The sequence below is a fragment of the Mizuhopecten yessoensis genome, unplaced genomic scaffold (assembly GCF_002113885.1).
Source record: "Mizuhopecten yessoensis strain PY_sf001 unplaced genomic scaffold, ASM211388v2 scaffold4691, whole genome shotgun sequence".
NCBI classification, from domain to species: domain Eukaryota; kingdom Metazoa; phylum Mollusca; class Bivalvia; order Pectinida; family Pectinidae; genus Mizuhopecten; species Mizuhopecten yessoensis.
This window is the reverse complement of record NW_018405673.1, coordinates 70,632-81,507: the sequence shown is the minus strand read 5'-3', so window position 1 is coordinate 81,507 and position 10,876 is coordinate 70,632. Positions and strand designations below refer to the sequence as shown.

General features: G+C 40.4%; 1 protein-coding gene across 1 annotated transcript; it reads right to left on the bottom strand.

Moving 5' to 3' along the window:
• Positions 1–1,639: 1,639 nt before the first annotated feature.
• Positions 1,640–8,916, bottom strand: LOC110449592. The gene is made up of 4 exons (XM_021496547.1): positions 8,713–8,916; positions 4,309–4,781; positions 3,416–3,610; positions 1,640–2,274 (listed from the first exon to the last, which is right to left on the bottom strand). Exons 2-4 carry the CDS (start codon positions 4,690–4,692, stop codon positions 1,768–1,770), a joined length of 1,086 nt encoding a protein of 361 aa, XP_021352222.1. The 5' UTR covers positions 4,693–4,781; positions 8,713–8,916; the 3' UTR covers positions 1,640–1,767.
• Positions 8,917–10,876: the final 1,960 nt, after the last annotated feature.

Here is a 10,876-nt window from a genome sequence, read left to right as displayed (position 1 = left end):
CTCTGGTCCAGGGCTATCGTATTCGCGGGACCCCAGTCATCTCGGACTCATTTTAAATAAATTGACAATATATATATGGCTTACCTGCATAATTGTCTAGTAAAGATTGTGTGTGTCTCCAACACTTTGGATGATTGTAACAAATCAATAAAAAAAAACCTTGTCATTATAAGTGTTCGCCAAGCCTGCCATTTTATTGCAAACAGTTTCGTTTCGGAGCTTGAGTTCGAACTTAAGTCTGCTCTTGGGCAGTCTCAGACTTTTGGCATCAGCTTGAGGCACTGAGCTAAGTTTTTAGTTTGTGATATTGAAACACGTACGCTGAGGTTGAGTTCTTGAGTTTGGACTCAAATCTCAGCTTGAGGCGGCCTCAAGTACGTTTGTGATACTGAAGCCAGGTTTCAAGAAGACCAAAGCGACTTAGTTGTTCGGACAAGATCGTGTCTACAAGCCATTGTACCATTGAATTGGGAGGTGGTAGGGTATACAAATATTTGACAACACAAAAACAATAGACTATTTAGCGTTTTAAAATAACGCATCCTCGATACTCCAGGTGTTACGTTTACTAACGCTCTCTGTAGTGTCATCCTCGATACTCCAAGGGTAATTCTCTTTGCACCCCTCGAACATCAAAAGAATCTCCCGGTCACGTAACGGTACAACAGGCTTTTAAGTGGTTGTCACTCCTTTGTAATCCTAAAAGGACAGGTATCTGCCTAGCGATTGGTCAGGTTTTCTTTACTCTAGTCAAATCAAATAGCTAGCCGCGTGCCTTCGATTTTGCTATGACATATTCCAGGGGTGCAGAGAGCGAAAGGGAGCGTAACTCCTGGAGTATCGAGGATGATAGTAACGTGGATTAAATAAAATAATATCTTTATCTAAATGGGAATTTCCGCGCGGCAACGTTTGGTTTAAGTTGGGTTTTTCAGAGCTTAACGCCATTTAACAGATATGAACTTTATTAAGGACCATATTCGTATTTAAGAAAGACTGAAAAAGTCAATAAACTATGATAAAATTTCATTTATGATTCATTAGGAATGACCGATTGAAAAATGACTTGTGCTAAACTGAAAAAAATGTACCCTCGGATTGAGATTTCTTTGTGTAAATCACACCGACTTGGTAGATTATTCCCAAATGCATTCTAAGTGATTTAGTGAGTAGACTTTATCTACTAAAGATCTCATCCACAATTATGCATAAAATATATAATCAATGTTATTATATTCCTCCCAAAACATGATATGTAAATAACGACAAGTTACAAAGGTGACACGTTTCATACCATGACATTAAAAAAATAGCATATTCTTAGAGATAAAAAATATTGCTTGTCATAATATTTTTAAAACAATTTCACACAGTCTTGCGGACATACTTCCATCTTTGTAAAACTACAATCACAAACTCACCTAATTATTAAAAAAATAAAATAAAAAAGACGAACATTTCAAATATCATAGTAACAGTACCGCCAGGAGGAAAGTCTGCACGGCTAGGCTTTGTTTACTACATGTTCCTNTATCATAGTAACAGTACCGCCAGGAGGAAAGTCTGCACGGCTAGGCTTTGTTTACTACATGTTCCTTTAACAATTGTATACTTGTACATGTGTATAAATGTATTAACAATTGTATACTTGTACATGTGTATAAATGTATTAACAATTGTATACTTGTACATGTGTATAAATGTAGTACTAGCTTTTTCAAAGCCGCTTTTCATCCTCCACACTAAGATAACACACGTTGAACCTTATCACACCAAACCGTATGCTACTTTGTACAGGTGGAGTTTGGGAAACAGGAACTTGTACGCCACAACATTAGCTATACCATACAAAACGAGAAACAGCACCACAGCCCGGAAAATGTTTGTAGACGTCCAAAAAGGTGTTGTTGGCAGTTTATTGATTTTGTTAAGAAACACCAAGTCATTTACCCATTGGTCATCTGTCCGCAGTCTACCCTGAAGCTCAAATCCTTTTTGTTCCATCATCCATTCCAACGGCGCCTGATGAACTTTGTTGGAGTATAAGTTTCGTATTCCTACGAAAGTAACGTTTAGCTTTTCGAACGGAAGTGACATCAACAAATCGTGTTCGCTCTGACTTTCACTTCCTAGTTCGTAAAAATTTAAGCTAAGGAGAGTAATGACGTTCTGTTCCAGTGCTAACAGGATGGAGTAGAGAGGAAAACACTGAGCAGTATAACTTTCTGATCCTGGCTTGCTTAGGTCGGTACTATCCGGTCTGAACAGAGTCCTCTGAAAATCCACAAATCTATACATGATCATATCTGTATCTACTACGTCGTGTAACATAGCAACGCTAATAAACAGACCTGTTCAGCTTCCAGTAAAACTGTTCCTGCATACTTGAGTGTCCTATACATTTTGAGCAAGTTTATAGTTTTAAAACATTTCTTTTGCTTATTTAGATTTATGTGTTAGCATGTACCATAGTAGGGCTTTACCACTATATATTTACCATCGTATGGCAAGCCACTATATAATCCTACCAAATTCTGTTGGCATTCATATAAGCTATGAATGCCATGGACCAATTTCGATGTCATCATTATTATGACGTCATAATTGTTAAATTGGATACCACTGGCCCTCATTGAGCGATGACTGTTCTAATAATTAAACGAGCATACACGATACATACAATATTTTTGAACTAAAAGCTGAATAGTGAAATTGAGTATGAGATGAACAGATTCCAAAAAATTGGTAAATATAAGTATTGAACTGCTTTCAGTTAGCATTCATAAGCAAAATGAATGCCATCTGGACAAAGGCAAATTCAAAGAAGCGCTTGCATATGAATGCCAGCTGAAAGCAGTTCAATGCTTAACTAACCTTACCACTTTCAGATGCCGATTGTGACGTCATTTTTATTATGACGACATAACTGTTACGTTAGATACCACTGACCCTCCCTCTCGCCAAATAGCAGTTGAATTCATCGAACAAGCATATTCGATAAATACATTATTTGGACTAATGATAATATTAAGTGTAGTTGGATTTTCTGTGAGACGATCATAATATTATTCCAAAAAATGGTAAATATAAGTATTGAACTGCTTTAAGTTGACATTCATCGGCAATGTGGAAAAAGGCAAATCCAACAACGTTGCGGGCTTTAACGAATTTTCCTTCGCCAGTTGGCATTTATATTGCCTATGAAAGCAATGCTTAATATTTTCAGTTATGAATTGCATGTTATATCCCTATCTCTGTTCAGGGATGTAGATAAACCAAGTACACCGTCTCTCATCAGATGTCTGCTATTACAACAGCTTGTATTACATTTGTAACAACAAGAACACGTGTGTTTGACTTAAGAGTGTCCCCTTTTGACAAATTAACAGTTTTCTACCCCGTAACCGCAGCCTACCTTTGTTGGGTATGATTTGTCGGTGACACACGCATTAAGTAGGTACGCTTTCCGATTTTTGTTCCTTAGTAATTCAAACTTGACAGGATCCGGCTCGACCAGTAGTCCCGTCCAACGACGTGTCTTCTCAAAGAACAGCGATGTAGACTCACTCTCCCCTGCGAAGGCCCTAGTCTCAACGTAAAACACTCCTTCCTGGAGCAAGCAAAGGCAAGTCAACTAGTATAGTCTCAACCAAGAGTATACATCGAATGGCTGATACATATATAAATTATCAAGCAAACGAGCGGAATACTGTGATAACAAAAATAACCTTTGGACGTTACGAAATTCATTTGCATGGACCTAAGAAGCCTCTACAAGAAACGTTTAACACGCTGAGATGCACTGCTGTATGTACGGCGGTAGGGACTAATTGTAAACCACTCATAAAGTATTTATCCGAGTGTAGATTTACAATGTTAGTAGATCAGGTATTTCTGTTAGCAATTTTAGAATTAAAATTCTCAACAAGTATGTATATAGGAATATATTAGCCAGAACTAAATACGTTACAGTGAATCAAGAGGTTAACAGTATATCAATTGTTGTTACTGGAACGTGCGGTCTGACATCCGTCCAGCCACTACTGAATAAGCGCGTTCCAAAGTTACCGGAAAAGCTAGTTTGCGAGTAAGGAAGTATTTCCCTTCATACACATTCGTTAGCTCCTACACTGTTCCCCCTCTATGACGTCTCGTTCTCGTGACCTGGGAAATCCTGTGGGATCTCATTGTGTACCTTCCCCTTGCCATCGGGAACTGGCCTTACAAAGTCACACAGGATACATTTTTGCTTTGCAAATCTATAACATTTGAAAAATTAGATCAATTACACTAAGCATTATTTATTACCGTTCCGTGTAGTCTTTGATCCACATAGGAAGTCTGACCAGCCGAGAATCGGAGGTTGGTGGGATCCTCTAGGTTATAGGTATCGCCCTCTGACGGCACTTGTATCAAGTAATTTCGGATGAGATCGACCAGCTTTGCATCGTCCATCGCGGTCCTCTCTTCATTCATTGTCTCAATCGCTTTATTGAAATCAAACGCCGGGTCCTTCATTTGCGGAATTTTCCTCACATTGAAATGTTTACTAGACAGTTTACTTCCGGTATGTACTTGAAGTGGCACTTCCGTTTTTGGAGATCGAAGATACCAGAAAAAGAACACAACAAAAGTAATTCCGCCTGCGTAAATAGCCCACAGAGGGAGGGACTTGTAGCGGATAGTCGTCATGGTGCCGACGGGGTATGTCACTTGACCCTTCTCTCCCACAAAGCGCTTGACCCGAAGATCGAACTTGGTGACGGCGTTTGGCTGTATGGCTAAAACAAGCAATATAATAGGCATTACATGCTCATGTTGTATTAAGGTTTGTCAAACTAGCCGAATGTTAGTAACCGGAAACTGAATAATTTACCGACCAATTACCGGTTAATACCAACTACCGGTTAATAACAGCTACCGGATAATACCAACTACCGGATAATACCAACTACCGGATAATACCAACTACCGGATAATACCAACTACCGGATAATACCAACTACCGGATAATACCAACTACCGGATAATACCAACTACCGGATAATACCAACTACCGGATAATACCAACTACCGGATAATACCAACTACCGGATAATACCAACTACCGGATAATACCAACTACCGGATAATACCAACTACCGGATAATACCAACTACCGGATAATACCAACTACCGGATAATACCAACTACCGGATAATACCAACTACCGGATAATACCAACTACCGGATAATACCAACTACCGGATAATACCAACTACCGGATAATACCAACTACCGGATAATACCAACTACCGGATAATACCAACTATCGGATAATACCAACTACCGGATAATACCAACTACCGGATAATACCAACTATCGGATAATGCCAACTACCGGATAATACCAACTATCGGTTAATACCAGCTATCGGATAATACCAACTATCGGATAATGCCAACTACCGGATAATACCAACTACCGGATAATGCCAACTATCGGATATCGGTCAACTTGATAATCAAGCAATGTTAATGTCCAAATGCATTTTACTACACTAAATAACAGATTTAAATAACAGTTTTAGCATACAAAATTGTATAAGTACGTCACCTTAGTTCCAATAGCTTACAATAATGGTCAGGAAGTTATTGCTACTCAAAATTATATGAACAATTTATTGAAGTAAGGTTTTTTTTATAACCTTGCCACGAAATTCATCATAATAATATAGTTTGATACTCCTTATGAACGATTCATGTCGAAAAATTGAGAAGGGACAGTAATTGCTTGGCGTTTAAAATCATTAATGAAGACATCCTTAACTGTACAACCAAGCATATGTTTTAGCGGCAGCTGTCGGTAAACAACCAGCTACCAAAAATGTATACTAATGAGGTTGATGTCAGCCCCGTGCCAAGACCCGTGGAGTGATTGGCTGGAAGCGCAACCATGTTTTCGCTAAACCAACCAACACTGCATGTTTCCACACGAGGCTGACGTCATCCTCATTAATATACAAAAAGTTGCACGATGACTGTGAAAAACTCTGAAATGGCGTGTGTTTTTGGAGGAAACGGAGATCATGTCCGCGGAAGGAGAATACATTTTAAATGCATATAGGAGGTTTTAAAAGAAATATTATCCATCTTTCCAACGGTACTAAGCATTTTTCCGTAGATCAACCAAAATGTTGTTCTTGATGCAAGACAATTAGGTGGGGTCGACTCTTCGACATCGAGAGCTTTCCGCTCTTCTCGTATATATATGATTACTCTGAACACTTAAGTTTAGGTCCAAATATATCCCCAGGTTCCTTTGATATTCACAACTTGCATATAATCTCCCTTGTTGAACTCACTTACTGAACAACGAAACAAGTTTGTAATCCAACACTTGACTGTTACCATGGATATTTTATTTGTTGTAGTGTTTAATCCTTGGACAAACTCGCGCGGATCTGAATCCCCTCTAATCTGTTTGTTTGTGTAAAATCAACTTAGGCAAGACTTTACTCCACATAGAATACAGTTTATAACATACACAGGTAGACAACTGCCGCCAGCACACGTACAGGCGTGCATTACACACATGGAGGCACGGTCTTAAATGTCTGTTCCTGTTAATAGGAAATTAAATCAAACATGGATCAGAAAACACGCTCCAAACATAACGTTCTGTTATCATTCATGTCACATTGAAAGGAAGCATACACATCATACGTACACGTCACAGTGGAAACATACACGTCATAGTGGAAACATACTCGTCATAGTGGAAACATACACGTCATAGTGGAAACATCCACATCACACGTACACATCATAGTGGAAACATACACGTCATAGTGGAAACATACACATCACACGTTCACGTCATAGTGGAAACATACACATCACACGTACACGTCACTTTTTGACAATTGCAGAAAATTAAAATATACGTTTAACGTGTACGTGTGATGTTTTAAACAATTTCATGCATTTATTTGGAGGGCTTGGAAAGCTGATGGTCTGGTTTTTAAAGGGGAACTAAAATAGACATACGTTTTGTGGCTCAAAATGACCATAGGACATTCTGATGGAAATCTGTATATCGTTACACTTTTAAGATCATAATCACTTTTTTTGATCTTCTGTAAGAAATGTGGCCCAATTTCAGTATCGGGCTAAACACTGAGCTGGAGGGAAATTGTACGAGTATTACAGGGATGGACTGTCCAGGGGGGGGGGGGATTGTACGAGTGTAACGTTAACAAGGCTGGACTGTCCCGAGGGAGGGGGATTGTACGAGTGGAACAGGGCTGGACTGTCCAGGGGGAGGGGATTGTACGAGTGGAACAGGGCTGGACTGTCCAGGGGGAGGGGGATTGTACGAGTGAACCAGGGCTGGACTGTCCAGGGGGAGGGGGTTGTACGAGTGTAACAGGGCTGGACTGCCCAGGGGGCGGGGATTGTACGAGTGTAACAGGGCTGGACTGCCCAGGGGGCGGGGATTGTACGAGTGTAACAGGGCTGGACTGTCCAGGGGGAGGGCGATTGTACGAGTGTAACAGGGCTGGACTGTCCAGGGGAGGGGGATTGTACGAGTGTAACAGGGCTGGACTGCCCAGGGGGAGGGGATTGTACGAGTGTAACAGGGCTGGACTGTCCAGGGGGAGGGGATTGTACGAGTGTAACAGGGCTTGACTGTCCTGGGGGAGGGGGATTGTACGAGTGTACCATGGCTGGACTGTCCAGGGGAGGGGGGTTGTACGAGTGTAACAGAGCTGGACTGTCCATAGGGAGGGGAATTGTACGAGTGTAACAGGGNGGGGGGGGGGGGGGGGGGGGGGGGGTGAGATTGTGCGAGTGTAACATGGATGGACTGTCTAAGTCATACCGCCAACCAAAGTTATAGTTGGTACACCTTGGGTTTATTTGTTTATTCACACAACACCCGGTAAAGCTTCCTACAACATGCATATAGTTCAAACATAATCTTAACGGGGGATCAAAGCCAGATCTCTGACCATTGTATTTCAACACCTTTTTTTCTTTATTGGATTACATACAGTGCACATTCAGTAATTGGTTCATTGGTAAATTGCATACTCTACAAATCATGAGGAGTAAAATATCTTTCTTACTCATCCTTCTAGATTATATTACAGTATCATTTTTATAATAAGAATGATATTTTCCAAAATATATAATCTATATGTATTTACATTTCATCATTCGAACTACAATTATTATTTAACACAGCTCAATTAAAGTAACAGGGGAAGCAACTCTGAGTAACCTCTTTTTACACGATTAGTCCTGCTAAAGTCCGTGATATTTTAATTTCAACGAATCAAAATGAGCAGAGTAAAAGAGATACCAACATGACTCCTGGTCCTAATACATGTACGTTTTGCTTGGAGACGTTTCACCCATAAAAAAACCCAGCGGCCTGGCCGATATTGTTCAACGAGGTGGAACGGCCATAAACATACACACCTGTATAGCTAAATCTACAAATAGTCTGTATATCTATACTGTAACTGTATCTACCTGTAACCAGTGTATACTAGGTTATGTCCTATGTTGTCGCAAGTATCGCCATTGCTGACTTGCAAATGGTGTACTCAATGGAAAGTACATCTATAAATAATAAACGCATATATGTATACAAGCACCCGGAACACTAACTACCCCGTGTTTGATTATTATTACCTGCGGTCTATATACACCTGTCGTACTTACTTGTTGTTTGGGTTAGCGTCTCCGATCACTGCTCCACCTTCACTCCTCAAGTTCTCGAGAAATGTCTCACTCCTTTCTTCCTGCCTCTCGGGACACTAGATTACTTCGACATGAAATATATACATCCCAGCCACGTTGGGGACATGTTTGGTCATGTGACTCAATAACAACGGCTAATCGATATCTCATCACGGGTATTGTGTGTTGCGGGTAATTTTTGCCCCAAATATTAAAGTTCCGGACTGTATACACCATGTGTTCAGCATAATCGTGAACTTTGTTTAGCTTGTTATTAAGTAGGTTTTTTGGCCTTTTGAACGTTTGTCTGAACAACGATCAAAACAAGGTTTCATGGCAGCATTGATAAGCAAAACAAGGTATCTCATAAATATCTAAGAAATATGTCATAAACAATATATCTGTATCTGGTATTATATCAAATTCCTATTATTATCGAAGGCGATATGTAGGGACTTTTACAGAATGTGTTGTACAACTTGACATCTGCTAACCCTCAGTCCCCGGGCTTCATTTAGTACGTAGGTCCATTGTTGAAGGACTTCATATTAATGGTATCATTTCATCTACTGTTTTACTGTTTGGTGACGTCATGATTCCAACGCCGGCGAAGATATACTATTGTCTAACTTTTAAAAACATGTTCATCTTATATTTATTTAACGGATGAAACAGATTGAACACTTTTCAGTGCGCTGTCAATACTTAAAAGACTAGTTCTATTATTTCAGAAGTACGACTTTGAGGTCTACAAACCAGGTGGAGAAATATTGTAAGCGGATCATCTCAGCCGCTCAAACCTTACCTTAACTGGTACCTGACCTGCGAGTAAGTGAGGTACATTTGACAGCTAAGCTACCAATCATCGCGAAATGTACAAGTGCCTCCAAAAGGAGACAGCAAATGATCAGGAATTGCAACAGCTTATGGATGCTGTCCTCGAAGGTTTGCCAGTGTGATGTGCTACAGCTAGCAGTCAGCCATGCACCCTACCGGAACATTCGCGACGGAATCGCGTACGATGCTAGTATACTGTTCGAGTCTCACAAAGTGATAGTTTCAAGAGCCCTCAAGAAGGAAATGCTTGTGAAAATGCACTAAGCTCACCTGGGTATTGTCAAATGTAATGGTTGTGCTCGGGAAGTTCTGTTCGGGCAAGGATTGTCCAAAGACATTGAGGAGTAACGTTGATGAATGTCAGATTTTGCTAAACACATGAACGCTAACCGAAGGAGCCAATGATACCTTCCAGAAAGGTCCAGGTCAAAAATCGGCATGGCTTGTTTAAGTACAAAGGCTCACATATCTCCTGACTTTCGACTATTGTTCCAACTGACTAGAGGTTAAAGAAGCTAGAATCCCTCCACACAAAACCAGTCATCATACATGTCAAGAATGTGATTGCCGAGTATGGTATACCAGATGAGGCAATAAGAAACATTTCGGAAATGTAGAACTCAGAGAGTTTGTGGGAGAATATGGTTTTACACAAACACCATCTAGCCAATATCATGCACAAAGCAAACAGCCGAGTAGGGAGCATGGTCCAGACTGTGTTACCGTTAAAGGCAAGATGTCAATTATTGGCTCTTCTTGAGTTTAGAAACACCAGGATAGATGGTGTAGGAATGTCGCAAGCTCAAATGTTATTGGGACTTCGTGTAGAAGCACCAATACCCACACCAGCTCCACCGTGAACGTCCTGTGTGAACAACATTTACACATATGCTAGTCTGGAAAAAACGCCAAGCAAAGCAACAGGAAAACTTCAACGAACGGGCTAAGCAGACACCCTTGCAACAGCTGGACCCGGGAGATATTGTAATGGTGAAACCTTCAACAGAAGAAAGTTGATCCTTACACGTACAGTTGTGGGACCGCAAAATGCACCAAAAATAGCGTGCGCACACCGTGCATACATCGTTCACACACCGTCCGCACATCGTCCACACATGGTGCGCACAACTGTGCGATTTAGCAATCGTTCGCCCCGTTGTGCGCTTCTCTCCGCATAACTGTGCGATTTGGTATCATTTGTAGATCAAAATTACGTAATGACAAAAATATGGAAGGCTTGTATGCGATAATGTACACTGTGTATATAATCTGTAATTTCTCATCACAATAATCAAGATTATACAATTTC

Excerpts from the sequence above, each read along its gene's own strand:
- LOC110449592 (XM_021496547.1), bottom strand. The coding sequence starts at position 4,692 with ATGACGACTATCCGCTACAAGTCCCTCCCTCTGTGGGCTATTTACGCA. Across the intron at positions 3,611-4,308 it reads ATCAAAGACTACACGGAACG|GAAGGAGTGTTTTACGTTGA; the intron begins GTAATAAATAAT and ends TGCTTGCTCCAG. Across the intron at positions 2,275-3,415 it reads ACAAATCATACCCAACAAAG|AGGACTCTGTTCAGACCGGA; the intron begins GTAGGCTGCGGT and ends GTGGATTTTCAG.